The sequence below is a fragment of the Amblyomma americanum genome, chromosome 11, assembly GCF_052857255.1.
Source record: "Amblyomma americanum isolate KBUSLIRL-KWMA chromosome 11, ASM5285725v1, whole genome shotgun sequence".
NCBI classification, from domain to species: domain Eukaryota; kingdom Metazoa; phylum Arthropoda; class Arachnida; order Ixodida; family Ixodidae; genus Amblyomma; species Amblyomma americanum.
This window is the reverse complement of record NC_135507.1, coordinates 105841086-105861791: the sequence shown is the minus strand read 5'-3', so window position 1 is coordinate 105861791 and position 20706 is coordinate 105841086. Positions and strand designations below refer to the sequence as shown.

The 20706-nt window shown below is 44.4% G+C and overlaps 1 protein-coding gene across 1 annotated transcript in view; it reads right to left on the bottom strand.

Annotated features, from left to right (window-relative positions):
• Positions 1-1921: 1921 nt before the first annotated feature.
• Positions 1922-20706, bottom strand: part of LOC144110270 (uncharacterized) — a 492558-nt gene continuing 473773 nt past the window's right edge. Inside the window, exon 12 of the mRNA XM_077643113.1 lies at positions 1922-2312. Coding sequence (XP_077499239.1) covers positions 1956-2312 — 357 coding nt within the window. The 3' untranslated portion in view covers positions 1922-1955. The remainder of the gene's footprint in view (positions 2313-20706) is intronic.

The window sequence follows — 20706 nt, the reverse complement described above, 5'->3', positions numbered from 1 at the left end:
GAAGAGCACTGCAAAAAGCACCAGGCTGAGTCCCGGTGTTCACGTCACACCAGGATACCCGGGCTCATATTCCCACGAGCCCGTGCACAACAGCACACCGGCCCGGGCACGCCAGCCCGTGCATACTAGCCCGTGCACACTAGACCGTTCCCACCAGACCGCACACACTAGCACACTAGTACCCGCGTGGTATTAACATCAGGACACGGTCTGGCGTTTTTTTTTCAACTAGGTCTTTTCTATTGACCGGTTACACGTCATGCTTATCGTCATCCTCGTTGTCTTCTCCAAACCTATTTCGTTTATAGATCTATTTCAAGCTTCCAATTATATGTGATACAAGTGGAGTGTTGCGAACTGCGCGCAGCTGTGGAAACGAGATACGAAGACAATCGAAGCCAACTGAACACTGAAATATTATCAAGCTGAAATATCAATCTGCTGCGTCCACGGTGGTATGAAATTTGTGAGCAGCACCGAAGGCGCGTGGAAGTCATCGTAAGTATCCTGCTCTGATGCACGTTGTTACCTTGGAGTCATTGAGAAGTGCTTCAAAAATGATTGTTGTCATCTGGTTTACTCAGTTTTGAACTGTCCCGACGGACTTCTTGGGACGGTTGCGGACTCATGTAGGTCGGGCAGCGGTTGTGCGCATTTCCGGAGAGTCTGGTACCACAAGTCGAAGAGACAAATTGGTATCGTTTAAGGTGGCGTAATTGTCATAATAAAAGTCTGTTCGATTTGGTTGCACTGGCTAGATCAGTGATGTCGCAAGAGTACATTTACTGTAAGTTAAGGATCTTCAAATATAACTTGCCACTCCGCCGCTATTCTAGCAACAATAATGCAAAAATATTGCACGCCTTGAACTGGTCAGGAAGCTCAGCCCCAATAAAACAAACCTATCGTTGTTATCAAAAGTATCATAGCTTGACCCTTCCACCGCTTTAACAGACATGCCCTGGCGGTGTCTCCTCAGCTCCGAAAGCTGAATGTAGTAAGTACCATTCATGGCTTCCAGCGTTTACATTTATTCCTGTTCATCAGCTCTGTATGGTTAGGAACAGTATTGTGAAATGTTTGCGGCGTGCAGCACAGGATGATATTTAGCCATTTGTTCAAGTATAGCGCATATTATAACGCATATGCGCAACAAAAACAAGTTCTGCAAATGCTACTTGGGTTACATAAATGCATTGCATTTCGTCAAGAAATAAAACTGCGTTCTTGTTTTGCGTCTCATTTGAAACACAATTTAAACTCGGGTGATATGGCTATTCCCTACTCGGCAGTGTGGACAGAGACCACTCCAATTACTTCTGTAGTAAGACAAAACAGTGAAGCGGGCGTACCAGTCACTACTAATCAGCGCAATACGCAATTCATCACCAGCCCGTCTACGCCCACTGCAGGGCAGAGGTCTATTCTCTGCAATTAACCCTGTCCATTGCCAGCTGAGGACACCGCATCCCTGCAAGCTTCTTAATCTTATCTGCCCACCTATATTTCTACCATCCCCTGCTTTACAACCATCGGTTATCTTGCCTTCGAATTACATGCATTGCCGAAGCCTTTTTCTTGATTTCGACTAGGATGTCATTAGTCTGAATTTTTTTTTGCTGACCACTGAGCGAGTGACCTGTTTCCAAAAGCTTACAACTATCATTTTCCCTCTTATAGCTCGCTGCGTTCTCCACATTTTAACGCCCTCCGCATTTCTGCCGCATAGCTGAGAATCGGTAGCAAGCAGCTGTTACCTACTTTTCTCTTGCAGGATATTGCAACAGAGTGATTATCTCAAACTTAAAAGAACACTTGTTGCTGGACTAGTTGCTGCTTTTCGGTAGCAAGTTCGCGCTACTTAGGGCGAACACAAGCGAGGCAGACAAGACGACGCGCTACTTACAACAGATTTGTTTATTTAAGGCCAGACGATGTTACCGATGAACCACATTTTATTGCCATTTATGGCCAAGATACGCCTTCTCGGGCGGGTTTGGAAGGAGCCGCCTAAGGCACCGGATAACGCACTCAGGCATAATTTCACGCTCCAAGCGTCGCACAGATGGCCCAGGAGCTGCAAGCTTTGCGGACATGTAGGCCGGGTCGGACCACAGCCCCGCACGATTTAATGCGCTCCAGAATTTTTTATAAAATGATTTGCGCCTCTGCGCGTTACGCGCCAGAGGCTTCTGAGAATTGGGAAGTGGAACGCAACCCTGCTGGACGATGCATGGGTCCTGCTGACACTCCGGGCACCTGGTGGCCGCCGCCTCAGCCATATCCTCTTGTTGTTCTGAAGAGACAGATGCCTGCAAAAATTGCTCTGTTACGTCTTCGCAGCCAGGTGCACCAAATGAATATTTGTCACTGCAAACAGTTTTGGTGCGAGCAAAGAAATTGGATAAAATGAAAAATAAAGTTCAATTACAAACAAACAATTGGGATATGAGAATGCTTAAGCATGGCTTCTAAATAGCCGCCAGATATAAGGTAAGAAAAAGTAGAAGGAAGAAAATAGGGCAGCACATGGAAACCATTTCCTGGAATGCGCACCTTGTGGTGCCCCTTTTATCGTGTTCTCACCGCGCAGAGCGCTGCTCATATCGTGGCGTTTCCTTTCTTTTTGAAAATGGCGTACCACCTTACCCAAGCATCAGTCCTAAAAGCTTTGTAGGGGGCTAGTTGGTCGTACATACCGAGCCTGGGGAGCGCTACAATCAAGACAAGGGGACAACGCAACATAAGAACACGAGACAGGAGCGCAAATTTTCAACTGAGTTTATTTTCGACATGGCGCATATTTATACTCATCTAATCATTGGACACACAAACATAAAAGCGTTCGAACCAGCCAAAATGGCCAAGCAGTCACCTAAGCCATGCGAGATATAAACTATCATCGCAAGTCATGAATTTCACAAATGACGGTCTAAAAACATTCTTTTTTTGTTAAATCCACAGACGGGTCGCTAACGAACCCGGCAACGTCCTTTTCTGAAGACATGCAAAATGCATCCCGCAATTCCCTTGCGGTTCTGTCCTTTGATTTAAGAAGCACCGTCGTTCTATCCAGTAGAGGTTCGCAGTTGTGCACGGCGCAGTGTGCTGCGAGGTTGCCAGGTGCACTGACCAGACAGTTGTTGTAATTGTGCTCCCGCAACAGCTCATTTAAGCACCTTCCTGTCTTGCCGACATGGGCCCTGTAGCAAGGCAGTGGTATTTTATACACCAGGCCCTCAACACATGCCACAAACATGTTTTTGTGCCTAACGCTTAAGACCATGCGTCGTGATCTTTTTCCTGGCCGGAATTGATTTTTGCACACATGCTTTTCAGTTTCTGAGCCGCGGAAAATACAACGGAAATTCTATACTTTTTTGCCACTTTTTTTACCCTATGCGACAAGGCATGCACATATGAGAAAACAACAGGCCTCTTATCTTTTTCGTACGCATTTGTTGTTGTTGTTGTTGTACGCATTTGTAGGCTTCCCCTTAATGAATGTCTTCTTTCTTGATACTGAATTCTGACGAGGTCATGCGATTCTTCAAGGAGAACCCAGAAGTGACGTGCTTCTCTATCGATGTCCAGGACCTATTTTACACCATTCCACGCGGACACGTGCTGCAGGCTGTGGAAGATTGTTTTGACACCTACGGAAGTGTCAAGTTTATGAATGCGAGTGGAATTAGCACTTCGGACTTCCTTGCACTACTTCATTTGTATCTCGCTTCCCTGTATGTGCAGTTTGGTGGTGAGGTCTTTTTGCAGAAAGACGGGATATGCGTTGGCTCTAACATCGCGCAAGTGCTGTGCAACATTTTTCTAGCCAGAAGCGGCCGTGTTCTACGTGACACTCTGTTTCCGCTTGGCATCACGGCGTGCTACAGGCACGTTGATGATTTTCTGATATGTGCCGAAGTGGAATGTGCAATGAATGATTTGGTCGAAATAACGCTGATCGAATTCCAGCTAGCTCATCCAGGGCTCTCATTCACATATGAAACCCCCTCGGACAACCGCCTACAATTTCTAGGCTTAGCCATTGAAATCGGCCCCCACGTTTGCTGGCAGTACAGAACAAGGAGCGAAAAGGGCTTGCTTAATTGCTTACGACTCCGCGCACTCTAAGCTGATAACGCGGAACGTAGCTGATGCATGTATCAACCATGCGCTAAAAATGTCTTGCATTACATTACAAGATGCATGACAGCGTTAACCTACAGGCTGCAAGACTGAAGGCTGCTGGATACCCAAACTCGTTGCTGGTCTCGTCGCGGAAAAAGTTTTGAAGACATTCATTAAGGGGAAGCCTGCAAATGCGTGAGAAAAAGATAAGAGACCTGTTGTTTTGCCATATGTGCATGCTTTGTCGCACAGGTTAAAAAAAGTGGCAAAAAAGTATGGAGTTTCTGTTGTATTTTCCGCGCCTCAGAAACTCGAAAGCATGTGTGCAAACATCAATTCCGGCCAAAAAAGAAGAGCACGACGCATGGTCTTAAGCGTGAGGAACAAGAACATGTTTGTGGTATGTGTTCAAGGCGTGGTGTATAAAATACCACTGTCTTGCAGCAGGGCCCATGTCGGTCGGACAGGAAGGTGCTTAAATGAGCGGTCGCGGGAGCACAATTACAACAACTCTCTGGTCAGTGCCCCTGGCAACCTCGCAGCACACTGCGCCGTGCACAAGTGCGAACCTCTTCTGGATAGAAGGACGGTTCTTCTTAAATCAAAGGACAGGACCGCAAGGGAATTGTGGCAAGCATTTTGCATGGCCCCAGAAAAGGACGGTGCCGGGTTCGTCAGCGACCTGTCTGTGGTTTTAACAAAAAAAGAAAAATTGTTTTTAGCCGGTCATTTGTGAAATTCAAGACTTCCGAGGATAGTTTATATCTCTCAAGGTTTAGGTTACTGCTTGGCTATCTTGGCTGGTTCTAACGCTTTTATGTTTGTGTGTCCCATGATTAGACGCGTATAAATATGTGCCATGTCGAAAATAAACTCAGTTGAAAGTTTTCGCTCGTGACTCGTGTTCTTATGTGGAGCTGTCCTCTTGTCCTGATTGTAGCACTCCCCAGTCTCAGTATCAGTCCTAACCACTTATTGTTACGGCCATACCTGAGAGAAACGCTCAAAAAGAAACAAGAAAAAAAATAATGGCACTACACCAGCATAGTCAGCAAAGCAAGCACGACCAAGGACAATCTATTAACTGAAAAAACAACTATCGCATGAACAGTCATATCAGACGACCATCAAGGAACGTGGAAAAAAGGTGAATGAAGTGCTGAGGCCAAAGTCTGCGTAAAGAACATAAAATGCGATAGGTGTGCTCAAGGCAAAATCTTTAACAACCGGAAACAGCAACCACGTGAGGACCAATATCTGATGAACGCGGAAAAAGGCCAGAGATGAAGTGTGAAGACCGACGTCTGCGGTCAAAGAAATAAAGGGAGAAAAATGTGATTCAGGCAAAACCTTTAGCAAAATAAAAAGATAAACAGTACGCGCGTAAGGCGTGATACCAGATGATAACAAAGAAACCTGTAAAATAGTGAAAAATAAAGTTTAAATACCAAAGAGTGGGGCCAAACGACTACAAACGATAATAAATCTGCAAGGCCAACGCCACATCGTCAAAAAATACGTCTGAACGCATCTGAACGCCAAAGCGCAGAACGCAAATTGACAGAAACCAAGAACCACCCGTCACCTACAGAAGTCGTGCTAGAAAAAAGACCTCCTCATTACGATAGGCACAACAATATCACCAGGATTAAATCTTCACGTAACATTCAGCCACTACAGCAGCGACGAAAAATCGCACGACTCTGCTTCTTTCGCAAATTATATTAAAATTTTCTTCATTTCGTGACACATTATTACTAGCTCCCGTCAGAACATCGCGCCGCCTGTTTAACCTCCTCAGCATTCAACGTATATACGCGGATCGACATTAACATTTAAAAAGTATTTTTTGCCAATTGAAATAGAAGACTGGAACATGCTACCCGGCTACATTGTACACGAGCGCGACCCTACTAAATTTCGACAGGCACTAATTAATCACTGCACTGAATAAAAGGTACTGCCCATATATCTCCAACTCCTTAACCCAGAAGAGGGTTGTAGCGCCGAAAAAAAAAAACACACAGAGCAAGCGAGACGGGACAGGCGCACCTGCGCCTGTCCCATCTCGCTTGCTGTGTGTTGTCTTTTTCGGCGCTACAACTCTCTTCTGGAAACATGCACCAACTAGCCCCCCAACAAGTATTACTCAGTTTCCTTAATCCAGGTACACTTATTCTTTTTCGTGTTATTGTTATGACCTAATTCAGCCTTTCGCCATTCAGCGTTGACCAACGTTGTATTGTGATGTATCGTTTTTCATTTTATTGTATTGCAATATGTTTCATTCTATTAACGTTTTCTTCTCAATAGTATTTGCTTTCTCCCCCTTATGTAATGCATCAATAGAGGCCTTTAAGGGTAAAATAAATGATGATGGTGATGGTTAGGCGTAATGAATCGCTTCCTAACGCATCTGCTTTCTTCTTGCTTAACACAATAGGCCACCACAATCTCCCTCTAAATCCTGCAATTCCCATTCCTCAAGAAAATTGTTTTTTTTTCGAACACAGAACGGCAATTTGTGCATTCTTTGCACTGGTCCACTGGGAAGCTGCCTCCATTATTGCGTAGATTTCGACAATGTTCGCTAGCCCGCTCATTGAAACAGCGACCTGTCTGTCCAATGTAAAAGAGACCGCAGCTTAAAGAAATCTGGTAAACAGCACGAGTCCTACACCTGGTGAACTTTTTTTGGTGTTTCACTTTAGAAGCCGGTTGTTCTTCTCGGTTGTTCATGGCACAAATTTTAGAAAGCTTGCAATGAGCTGAGAATACGACTTTAACGTTATGTCTACTCGCTAATCTCTTACCGTTGTGCGAGACCTTGCGGATATACAGTATTACAGCCACACGGTTGTCTGAGTAAGGTACAGCTGTTACAATAAATTTCTCTTTAGCGATATTGGGAACCTGCCATGCATAGTGAAACAGATGAACGATGTGCTCAAAACTTTCGATGAACCATACACACGGGAGAAACACAAGGACTGGCGCAACGCTATTTTATTCTTCAGTTGCGCCAGTCCTTGTGTTTCACCCGTGTATGTGGTTCGTCGAATGTTTTGCGCACATCGTTCATATGTATCACCATGCACCAACTAGGCCCAACAGAAGTGTTATTGAACTGCCATGCATAATCGGAGAGAACCTGCCAAATGCGCTCGACCGCCCTGTGTAGGAGTATTTCCTCACCGCTTCCAGCGCCTCGCTACAAATTGTAAACTGCTGTTCCCTTCCGAGGCTGTAGAAAATTACCTTTGTTTTTCTGCATATTATTTCCAGAACCTCCGTTGTATTTTCCCTGTCCAAGTCATTGATCATTCTTCGCAATTCATCTCCTGAGTGAATTAGCAAGGCAATCTAATCAGCAAACCTTATATCCTTATTCCTTATCGCCACTCTTCGAAATCCAGGCGCTGTATATCTCCTGTAACCACGCGGTGAATAACATTGGCGAAATTGTGTCGTGCTGCATGTGACCCTTCGTATCAGAATTTTTTTGCAGAACTTTTATTGGTTTGGTTTATGGTTTATGGGGGTTTAACGTCCCAAAGCGACTCAGGCTATGAGGGACGCCGTAGTGAAGGGCTCCGGAAATTTCGACCACCTGGGGTTTTTTAACGTGCACTGACTTCGCACAGTACACGGGCCTCTAGAATTTCGCCTCCATCGAAATTCGACCGCCGCGGCCGGGATCTAACCCGCGTCTTTCGGGCCAGCAGCCGAGCGCCGTAACCATTCAGCCACCGCGGCGGCGCGAATTTTTATTGCTTTTTGCACTCAACATTTGTTATGCAAATTTTATTTCGGACTTTATGGACGACTATGGCGGCTATGCAGCCGTTTCAAATACCTTAGAGTATTTTTACATAAGTGAATAATCTGAACCTAGCAACGTTCAACGATAGCGCCTTATCTAGAGAGGCTAGCCTAGCAGTGCTGCTCGAGGAACTAGAGGGCATTAAATGGAATGTCATAGGGCTTAGTGAAGATAGGAGGACAGGTGAGACGTATACACCACTAAAGGACGGACACATACTGTGCTATCGCGGATTAGCGGACAGACAAGAACTAGGTGCAGGATTCCTTTTTAATCAAGATATAGCTGGCAACGTACAGGAGTTCTATACTATTAACGAGAGAGTGGCAGCTGTCGTAATTAAGCTCAATAGGAGGTACAAGCTGAAGGTGGTGCAGGCCTACATCCAGCCATGACGGCCAGACAGTTGAAAGTTTCTATGAAAACGTGGTATCGGATATGAACAAAGTAAAAACACAGCACACTGTACTGATAGGCAACTAACAATGCGAAGGTGGGCAAGAAGCATGTAGTGACCACGCGGTAGGCGACTATGGTATAGGTTCTAGGAATAGCATGGGAGAGCTATTATTACAGTTCGCAGATAGAAATAATTTACGGATCATGAATGTCTTCTGCCCCAAACGACAGAACAGAAAGTGGACACGGAAGAGCCCCAATGATGAGACAAAAAATGAAATAGACTTCATACTATTATGCGTTCAACATGGCATCGTTCAGGGTGTGGCCTTCCTCGGAAAAGTGCGCTGTCGCGACGACAAAATGGTAAGGTCTCGAATTAGCTTAGAATTGAGGAAGGAACGGAAGAAGCTAGTGAAGAGGAAGTTCATGAACGAGTCAACAATAAGAGGGAAAATCGAGCAATTTATGATATCGCTGCAGAATAGATATTCAGCCTTAACCGATTCAGCCTTGACAATATTAATGTACGCACAGTGAACGATAATTTGGCACCTATCATTACGGAGCACGCAGTAGAAGTAGGCGCTAGGACGGTTCAACAGGATACCGGCAAGCTGTCTCAGGAGTCGAAAGATCTGATTAAGAAACGCCAAAGCATGAGGGCGTCTAACCCTACAGACAGGAGAGAACTAGCAGAGCTATCGAAGTTAATAAATAAGCGCTACGGTAGCCGAGATAAGAAAGTTATATATGGAGAGAATCGAGCATGCTTTAAAGAATGCAGGTAGCCTGAACGCGTTGAAGAAACTAGGCGTAGGTAAAAAGCAGATGTATGCGTCCGACGGGGAGCGGAACGAGATGCTAACGCCTATTCTAGCCTGCTGACCGTCGACAACGGAATGGTTACCGCAGCTGCCTGGTGACCCTTCTAGGAAAACCAGCACAAAAGCTGCTGGTGTGCGTCACCTGAAGCAAGACAGCGGGCGTCATCTGTCTTATCGTCACATGGTGCCACAGATATCAAGGAGGGCGGCAACGGACAGAAGCTACTTAAACGGCCTCGGATCTTCGACAGATCGCATTCCGACGGGGAGCGTAACGAGATGCTAACGCCTATTCTAGCCTGCTGACCATCGACAACGGAATGATTACCGCAGCTGCCTGGTGACCCTTCTAGGAAAACCAGCACAAAAGCTGCCGGTGTGCGTCACCTGAATCAAGACAGCGGGCGTCATCTGTCTTATCGTCACGTGGTGCCACAGATATCAAGGAGGGCGGCAATGTACAGAAGCTACTTAAACGGCCTCGGATCTTCGACAGATCGTAGTCCGACGGGGAGCGGAACGAGATGCTAACGCCTATTCTATCCTGCTGACCGTCGACAACGGAATGGTTACCGCAGCTGCCTGGTGACCCTTCTAGGAAAACCAGCACAAAAACTGCTGGTGTGCGTCACCTGAAGCAAGACAGCGGGCGTCATCTGTCTTATCGTCACATGGTGCCACAGATATCAAGGAGGGCGGCAACGGACAGAAGCTACTTAAACGGCCTCGGATCTTCGACAGATCGCAGTCCGACGGGGAGCGTAACGAGATGCTAACGCCTATTCTAGCCTGCTGACCATCGACAACGGAATGATTACCGCAGCTGCCTGGTGACCCTTCTAGGAAAACCAGCACAAAAGCTGCCGGTGTGCGTCACCTGAATCAAGACAGCGGGCGTCATCTGTCTTATCGTCACGTGGTGCAACAGATATCAAGGAGGGCGGCAATGGACAGAACCTACTTAAACGGCCTCGGATCTTCGACAGATCGCAGTCCGACGGGGAGCGGTAAGCGGTTTTTTCCAACCACTCAATTGCTTGAATTGTGTTCACCTCGTCGTACGGCGATCAGAGTACTTTGGCGTACTGTATTTTTCCCCTCATCATGTCTCCTATTTCCATGGGTTTTTGTAGTGTTTGTTCAAAACTAGTGCCTGATGATAACGGTCTGAACTGCTGTGAATGTAAGAGCTCTTATGACTCTGGAAAATGCTCTGGGATTACAAATAAATCCTTGAAAACACTGAACAGATCAATCAGGGTGTGCCGGACATGCAGGTCGTTGAGGTCTGCACATCAGAAGGATACAGAAAATTCTGATACAGACAGTGGAGATGAAAGGAAGCAACCGACTATGAATGAGCTCATGAAGGCTATCCGTTCACTAGATGAGAAACTTTCCAAGGTTAGTTCTAGAGTTGACAAGCTAGACAAAGCTATACAGTCACAGAGCTCGAAGAGTGATTCAGTGCTTGAACACTTTGAGAAGCAAGGGCAGGTAATTACGGTTATTGAGACTTCGATGGAACTGCTCGCCTCCAAATATGAAGAAATGAAGGTGTCTGTGGCTTCGTATTCAGCTGATGTGTCTGCCTTAAGGGAGAAATCAGAGGAGTTGGCGGGATCTCTTGTGGGGCAGGCGGCCACGCTGAGTTATCTTAGCACAGCCTTGAATGACCTAGAAGCCTACTCAAGGCGCAACAACATAGAAATTGATGGTCTCAAGCTTGAGCAAAATGAGGACCTTGTCGTTATGCTGAGGTCACTGGCAGGTAGGATGGAGATTCCAGAGACTACGCTTCAGTCCATAGAGGTGGCGCACCGACTACCTGCCCAAAAGGGAAAGATACCAGCTGTGCTAGTAAAATTTCATTCACATACTGCTCAGGAACAGTGGATAAAAAACGCTACGCACTTAAGAGGATGTGTACATTAATGAGAACCTGCCTGCCCAGACAAAGAAGTTGTGGCAAACTAAACAGCAAGCAAAGAAGAAGTCGTACAAGTTTGCATGGTTGAAAAATGGCAAAATCTTTGTGAGGAAGATCGAGGGCTCTGGAGCTATAAGAATTGAGAACGTATGTGACTTTCATAAGCTTGAGTAACCATGAGTGAGGACTTCGGCTCATTTACCGACTGGAACACACACACAGAAATAGTTTGTTTAACTCCCAAGTCAATTCTGCTCTAGATCTTATCCATATCAACATAAGGAGCATCAAGAAGCACTGGAATTTATTAAATATCTACTTGTCTGATTTGCTTGGGTACCTTGATATTGTACTTTTGACTGAAACAAATGTTAACGAGTATGAGTATGATACCTTTATTCTTCCAGGTTTTAGATCTTTCTCTTGTTGCCGTGACTCTGGTATGGGTGGTGGCGTATTAGGATTTGTTAAAGAATGCAGGCACATTGAAAGAATAGCTTGTGCTTTTACTGCTGCGGAAGTAGTAGCTCTTTCACTCAGTTGCAAAGATGAGACATTTATTGTGCTAGCAGTTTGTCGCCCTCCAAACTCAATACTAGAAGTATTTCTTTCTGAACTTGCGGAATTTTTAACCCACCACGATCGAATTAATGTAATAATAACTGGAGACCTTAATATTGACATTTCCGAAATAAAGAAACCCGGTGTTGAGTGATATTTAGATTTACTAGCTTCATATGGAATAGAAAATAAGATTTCTAGTTTTACCAGGGAAGAGGTCATGGGCACCAGACTTACTCAGTCGTGCATCGACCATATAGCAGTCAGACTCCCGAATAATGTCGCCAACGCTGCAGTTATACGAAGAAAGGTGGCGGATCATTATTTCACAGTGCTGTGTGTTCTGGCGCAAGAAAAGGAAACGCCGGGTCAAACCGTTAGAACGACAAAAATAATTGATAACAAGTGCTTGGATGAGCACGTTCAAACTTTTGATTGGAGGTCTCTGCTAAGTCAAACTCACATTGACGCTTATAACTCGTTAGTAGCCAAGTTTGATGAGATATATGCCAGTTCCACGAAGGAGGTTAAAATCAAACTAAGAAATCCAGAGAAGAAATGGATAACGAATGATATACTTAAACTTTCTCATGAGAAGGACAAACTATGGAATGACTATAAACAAGACGTCGAGAATCTTGCCTTGAAAGAGCAGTATAGGGCACATCGTAATAAGCTTACTGCTATGCTGAGGCAAGCAAAGAAGCAATATTTTTCTGCTGAGTTTTCTAGGTGTAGCAGCAATACGAGGAATACTTGGAGTCTATTAAATGAATTATTAGGTAGACAGAAGAAATATAATTTGGAAGAGAAGTTGCTCTGTACTTTTCTGAAAGCCGATCCTTCGACCATTGCAAATTATTTTAATGATGCGTTTGTATAATCCATTAGGGAACTTAAAAAACAAACTGTTGTTTCTACCATTCAATACCAATGCAAGAAAACAAATAATTCTGCTGCTTTTCCTCCTGTTGATCAAGATGAGTTGTGGAACCTTATTAGGACGCTACCAGACAGCAAACCACCAGGCTACGATAAGATTAGACTGCGTGATTTGCGAAACAATTACTCCAAACTTAAAGATGATCTTTTACATATAATTAATCGGTGTTTCAAGACCGGAGAAATACCATCAGGTCTGAAGATCTCAGTACTAAGACCCATCTACAAGTCGGGAAAAAAGACAGATCAAACAAATTACAGACCAATTGCCATACATCCAGTCATTAGCATTGTGCACCAATATATGACATGTTTTTGTGAGAAGTAATCTTGTTTGAGTACTACACAGTATGGTTTCCTTCGTAATATTTTTGCGGTTGAGCTTCTCGAAGATTGCTGTGATTTTATCAATGGTAACTTGGATGTTAATCAATGTGTTTTTGGATTATTTTTAGATTTATCGAAAGCTTTCGATACCGTGCAGCACTCCGTTTTGTTACGTAAGTTGGAAAGTATTGGATTCCGTGGTCCATACCAACAATTTTTTGCAAGTTACCTTTCGCACCGTAAACAAGCAGTGAAAATTAAAGAATCATTTAGTACTTTTTCTCATATTCAGTACGGCGTTCCAAAAGGTTCTGTTTTGGGACCCTTTTTGTTTATTGTTAATGTAAATGATATGGTTAATCTAACATTAAATGCAAAATTATTTCAGTATGCTAATGATACAGCTTTAGTGATATCCCATGAATCAAGCCCACTCGCACTGAAATTACTTCAGTACGATATCAATAAAATAGTAGACTGGTTATCTGGAAATCAAATATACATAAATATAAACAAAACTGTGTTAATGTGTTCAAGAAATCCGCACAAGAATGTTGATCTTACCCAGTCGGTTATTCTGCATGGTAGCAACTGTGCCAAATTCGAATATTCGCCACTACCCTACTCGAGCAGTATTAAATATCTTGGCCTATATCTTGATTCCAACATGTGTTGGTCTTCCCAAATTGACTATTTATTAAAACGACTCCGTGCTCTTTCTGTGCAGCTTTATCGTATCAAATACACTACACCCATAAACTTGCGTCAGACTGTGTATATATCTTTAGGACAATCTATCCTTAGATACGGTGTTTTAGTGTATGGTTCTTGTGCACCTTGTAAGATTAAGAAGGTAGATAGTTCCCTGTGCAGAATCTGCACTAATTTATTGTATGGCACTGCTTACGAGAAGTCCGACCATAACACCAGAATGGTTAAGGCAGGAGTTATTCCTCTGCATGACTTGTACTTGCAGGTGGTAGTTCTGAGAAACTACTTTTCAGCACAGTTTAAACAGCCAGATAAAAAACCAGAGTCGCTTAGGCACAAAGCGCGTTATAAAGTTCCAAGGGTTTATACACATTATGGTAAAAAGACACGACAGTTCTATATACCCTACCACTTTAACAAACTACCTGCAAAGGTGTTTGATTGTGATTCATTGACGGCTGTGAAATCTGGACTGCAAGCGTGGTTTGAAAGTTTTAAAGAAAGGAAATACTGAGTAGCTTTCTAATTTCTATCTTCTTTGTGTTCTATTTATTAACTCCAGATTTTCTTTGCGTTACATAATTATCAATCACTAAATTTGTTGACTGAACTATATGTAATATTTCGGCTTTGTGTTATTGCTATTTTTTCTTCTTCTTTTTGCATTGTAAATTGTGCAATTTCAGCGTTTTGTATTGACCGCATGCTGTTGTGACTGCCGTGGCCCGCCCACAAGCGCTTGCGCTTCTGCGGGCACACGCTATGTACTGTATCTACATATCTTGCAATAAATTCCTGTATTCCTGTAAGAGACAAAGACGGCAATATCATTAGCAATTTGGATAAAATAGTTAAAGTGGCCGAAGAGTTCTACACAAATGTGTACAGTAGCTAATGTTATCAGAACGTTCACGAGAGAGACAGTAGCGCACAGCAATGCGTCATCGCGTCAGTAACGAAATAGGAAGTAAAGAAAGCCTTAGGAGCAAAGAGGAAAGGCAGCAAGTGAGAATCGGGTAACAGCATATCTGTTGAAATCTGGAGGGGAGATCGTGCTAGAAAACTAGCCACCCTCTATACGCAATGCCTTATGACCTCAACCGTACGAGAAGCTTGGAAGAACTCACATTATCTGAATTCATAAGGAGAACGCCAAGGTCTTGAAAAATTACAGACCGATCATCTTACCGCCCGTTGCCTACACAGTATTAACTAAGGAAATCGATAATAGAGCCAGGGCAATTAACGTTGGTATTTAACCAACCAAATAATCAGCCAGGCATTCGTAAAGGGTATTCAACAATAGATCATATCCACACTATCAATCCGCAGATAGAGAAATGCGCAGAATGTAACCAACCCCTATATATAGCCTTCATTGATTACGAGAAAGCATTCGACTCGGTGGAAACCTCAGCTGACACACAGGCATCGCGGAATCAGGGTGCAGAAGAGCCTTATGTGAAAATACTGGAAGATATCTATAGCAACTGCACAGCTACCGCAGTCCTCCATAAAGTCACCAATAAAACTCCAATAAGGAAGGGCGTCAGGCAAGGAGATCCGATCTCGCCAATGCTATTCACCGCCTGTCTACAGGAGGAATTCTGAGGCATGAATTCCGATCTTTTGTGGATAAGAGTTAATGCAGAATACATAAATTATCTGCGATTCGCTGACGACATAGCCTTGCTGAGTCACTTACGCGATGAATTGCAAAGCATGACCAAAGATTTAGACAGGCAGAGCAAAACGGTGGGTCAAAAAATTACCATGCAGAAAGCCAAATTAATGTTCAACAGCCTAGCAAAGGAACAGCAGTCCACAATTGGAAGCGAGGTGCTGGAAGTAGTAAAGGAATACTTCTACTTAAGGCAGGTAGTGACAGCTGAAAAGGATCATAACGGGCAAATAACTAGAAGGATAAGAATGGGGTGGAGCGCACATGGCAGGTTTTCTCAGATCATGAATAGCAGTTTAACAAATACCCCTCAAGAGAAAAGTGTACAACAGCTGTATCTTACCGGTACCCACCTACAGGGCAGAACTGTGGAGGCTGACGAAAAGAGTTCAGTTTAAGTTAAGAACAACGCTGACACAACTGCTGTTCAAGTCGTTGTGTCGAGAACTTTCCTTCTCTTGTCCCTTGTCTTTTGTGACTGCTTTTTATTCAAGTTACTATGAACCAACTGGCCCGCATTTCAACCCTTCTGCAACGGAACGAGCCATGGAAAGAAAAATGATAGGTGTAACGTTAAGAGACCGGAAGCGGGCAGAGTGCGTGAGGGAAAAAACGCGGGTTAATGACATCCTAGTCGAAATCAAGAGGAAGAAATGGGCTTTGGCAGGGCATGTGATGCAAAGGCAAGATGACCGTTGGTCCTTAAGGATAACGGGGTGGATTCCAAGAGAAGGCAAGCGTTGCACGGGGCGGCAGAAGGTTAGGTCGGCGGAGGAGATTAAAAAGTTCGCAGGCATAGAGTGGGCGCACATGGAAAAGGACCGTGTTAAATGGAGACATGGGAGAGGCCTTTGCCCTCTAGTTGGTATAGTCAGGCTGATGATGATGATAAATAAGGTGCAGTGTTTATACACTCTGACTCCGCAATGCCTCCACGACTCCTTATATTTCGACAGAATCGAACGCTTTCTCCGCCATCTAGTAGTTGGTTGCATTCTGCGCATTGATCTACCTGACATTGATAGCATGAATATGGCCTGTTGTCGTATAGGCTTTAAGAACCCCTCTATGATGATTTGGTTAACTGAATTGTGAAGTACGACCTTATTAGATTAGCAATTACTTTACTAAATATCTTATAAGCAACAGACAATATCCCGATCTGTCTGTAATCTCTCAATCATTTGTCATGTCCTTTCTGACGAATTAAGATAATATTAGAGTTTTTCCAAGATTCTGGTACGCTCGAGGTCATAATGTGTTGCGTATACAAGGTGGCCAATTTTTCTAGCACAATCTCCGCTCCGTCCTTCAACAGATCTGCTGTTACCTGATCCTCATAAGCTGTTTTCCCCCTTTGCATTGCTTCAAGGCTTTCTCTAGTTCCTCTTTCCTTACTAGCGACATATCCCAGGGCTGTGCTGTACCATCTCTCATTAACGTCCTGTTTACATTGGCTACTGTATTGATCTCTGTAAAACTCTTCGGCTGCTTTATCTTATCGACATTGCCAATGACATCACCGTCTCTTTACGCATACGCGGATTTTGCCTATGCCTAGTTTCCTTTCACCGCTTTTAGACTAACTTCGTTTTATAAAGCGTGCTTGCTTCTATCCATACAAAACTTCCTTAGGTCGGTTACGCTCGCGCTTACCGATTAGCTTTGATAGCTCTACCACTTCTATTTTGCCTGTGGGGTTACACACATTCAGTTTTGCATTTATAATCTTATCTTTCTTCCCTTTAGAGATCTTATTTGTATCCTTTCAAACCACACTGCGCCTACCTGTACTGCGCACCCCGTAACGATAGCTGTGAGATTATTGTTCATTACTTGGACATTGCGGCCGTCGTCCTCAGTTAACGCGGAATATTCGTTCCGTGGCGATATCCCGAACTACTCTATTTTCCTTCTTACCGCTAACTTCGTAATGGACTTTCTCTTCACTAGCTTCTTCCGTTCCATTATCATCAAATCTTCAAGTCTAAGCTAACTCGAGACCTTACCATTCTGTGTGGCTAAAGCGCACCTTTCCGAGGACGTCCACATCCTGAACGATATTAGGTTGATGGCATAGTATGAAGTCGATTTGATTTTTAGTCTCACCATTGGGGCTCTTCCACGTCCTTTTCCTGTTCTCTTGTTTACGGAAGAACGTATTCCTGATCCCTGAACTATCCTAATACCTGCCCCTGCTACACCTAGAACCCATCCCATAGTCCCCTACTACGTGATCTCCAGCCTGCTTCTTCCCTACCTTGGCATTGAAGTCGCCCATCAGTACAGTGTACTCTGTTCTTACTTCGCTCGTTGCCGATTTTCCGTCTTCATAGAAGCTATCAACGATCTGGTCATCATGGCTGCATGTAAACGCCTAGGCCTGTGCCACCTTCGGTTTATTCTTCTTATTAAGCTTTATTACGATAACCGTTACCCTCTAGCTAATACTATCGAACTCCTGGATGTTGCCAGCTTTATCCTGATTGATGAAGAACCCCGAACCTAGTTTTAATGTGTCCTCTAGTCCGCGATAGCATAGTGTGTGCCTGCCCTTTAGCACCGTGTAAGCTTTATTTGCTTTTACAACCTCACCATTCCCTATGACATCCCATTTATTTCTAGCTAGTTACTCCAACAGCACTGCTAAATACGTGTGCCAGTGTGTCAGTCCATATAAAAAAGATGTTATCCCAGTAGCGTTTGTATAGGGTGGGCTTAATAGGCCAATCTTTCAGATATTTAGATTCAATACTATGCATGAAGGTACTCGCGTAGGTGGGGGCCATCCTTGTACCCATGGCTGTGCCGTTAATTTGCAAATAGTGTTGATTGTTAAATTCCAAGTTATATTCGAGTACGATATTCGCCAGTATTTCTAAAGCACGTGGAGCAGGGGATTCCTCCTTCTTCTTTTGTTCATACGCTTCGATCAGATATATGATGCCATCGGAATGAGGAATGTTTGTGTAGAGAGAGACTACACCTAATGTTGCCAGGAAGGCTCCTTCCGCGAGTTTGAGACCTGCTATTGCGCGAAGGAAATGGTTGGTGTCCCGTATGTGGATGAGTGTGTTGTTTGAATATGTCTAATTTGTGTGTCAATGTAACCAGAAATTGGTGCCGTAATCGTGCCGATGCCGGATGCTATAGGGCGGCCAGGATTATTCTTTTTGTGGATTTTCGGTAACTTGTAGAATCGGCCCGGCAACAGGTGTGGTGCAGTGAGAGCTTTAGATAACCTTAGAGATATGTCCCCATTCTCTGCTAGTTGATCCAGAGTCTCTGCTAAAAAATTTTGGTATTGCGGAGTTGGGTCTGCTTCAAACGTTGATAGGAACAAATGTTAGAGAGTTGTCTCAAGCCTTCTTCAATGTATTTTTCCCTGTCCATGACAACTATACCACCTCCCTTATCCGCTGGCTTTATGATTATATAGGTCCTTCTGCTAAGAGCCTCCAAAGCATCCCGTTCGTTTTTAGACAAAGTTCTGCCTCCCTGGAGTGTGGTTCTTGAAGGCGTAAATTATGTCCTTCGGGACGGCGTTAATGTACATGTCCAAGTGTTTGTCCCTTCCTGTATTAGGAGTCCAGTGGCGGATAGTAACCAAGATTTCTCTGCTATCCGCGGTAACCTGTGCCCGATCAAAAAAGTATTCGTAGACGCAACATTCGTACAAAGTTGTCCAAATCTTTTAACACCGAGAAATCGTTGTTTTTATACGTGGTAGGGCAAAATGTAAGCCCTGGTGAGAGGACGGATCTTTCCTACGTCGTTAGGGCCCTGGTTGATAGATTAATAATATTATGCTGGTAAGCAAAGTCGGGGCTTGTAACCGCCGAATTATTATTAGTAGCTGCTTTCATTCCAGATCGTTCTACGCGTATTTTTTTAACCGTTGATGTTTGTGCCGCTCTATTGGATTTGTTATTCGAGCTTATTGTAAATGTGAGGTTAATATTAGTAGCTCCCTCCGTTCTTGATTCTTTCTCGCTTGTTATTGAATTTGACCACGCGAGGTGTGAAATTCCGTCTCGAATGAATTTTTTGCGTTTGGTCTCGCGTGCCTCAGTCGCTCTTTTCCTCAAAAAGCATAAGCTCTTTGGCCTCCGGCGCGGTGAGGGGAATTTTTTGACGAGCACGACTCACTTCCTTTCTCAGAGCCGCCAACGCCTTCTCAAAGTGGGCAATGGTAACTACAAGCAAATTTAAAGAGGCATATTGTAGTATACGATTCCAATTTTTCTTAATTTCAAACATTTGGAGTTATTTGAGGAAGGCTGTCGGTAGGATGAGGAAGAGAGAGTCTGCGTACTCACGCGGCCTGAATGTCATTTTTGACGAACCCGTTGTGCCAAACCATAGCGCTTGTGGAGATCGTAGCATGGCAGAGGGGTGCTGGGAAGTTCTTTTTTCCGGCTGGATATCACATCAACCTGACCCTCCACCGTGGAGGCAGCTGACGCTGCGCTGCACTAGAAGGGCCTGATGCTCCACCAGGGCTTGCTGGAGTGCTGGCGCCATTCGCTCCGAATTTCGGTGTTGTGCTGGGAGTGGCGCGGGTATACACATGGTTGGCCTTAGATGGAGATTTCTGCCGGTGGGTTCCAGCGGATAAGCCTGTTGCTGATGTGGGTCTCTCGGCGGTGTTGCCTCGTATGGCGTCCCTGGGCGATTTCGTGTGGTTGCGGGAACAACTTTACTGTCCCATTTTCGAACAGGTGGTGGCCGCGTTGGTGTCGGCAGTAGAGCTCTGCGTTGGGTCAGGGTTGATCTTGCACTGGCCATCTCAGAAAAGTATCCTGGGTTTTCTAGCGGTTTTTTTGGGACGGTACCCTTGTAGGACCAGTGTTTTACCCTCCTCTACCTGTCGCTTCGTCTCCGCGATTGTCGGGAACTGTGGGTCTCCGGCTTCTATGTCTTTTTCCTGGTGGCTCCTGAGAGCCTTTGAGTGCGGGCTACTCGGGTGTGACACTGCACGGGGAACCAGCTGTAATCCTCTCGTCGGCAGGTGGTCTTACCATTCTGTCAGATGTCGCTGGTAGCCAAGGAGAAGGTTATAAATGTGCCGAGAGAAAATACTGGAGGGACGTCGATACAGCGAGGAAACAGATCATCGGACAAATCCCGTACTTACCTTCACCAGTATCCCGCCTAAAGTAAACTTTATATAATTTTTGAAAAAAAAAGTAAACAAAATCCTCAGAAAACATTTCAACATTCTCGAACAAAGCGAGTGCCTCACCAAAATTTTCACTGCCCCCCTCACGTAGTCTACAGACGACCGTAAAACATTCAAAACATTCTAATACACTCAAAAGCAAATGACCAGCCGGTTTTGGGGTGCCGCCCCTGTGTGAAAAGCAGATTCCAG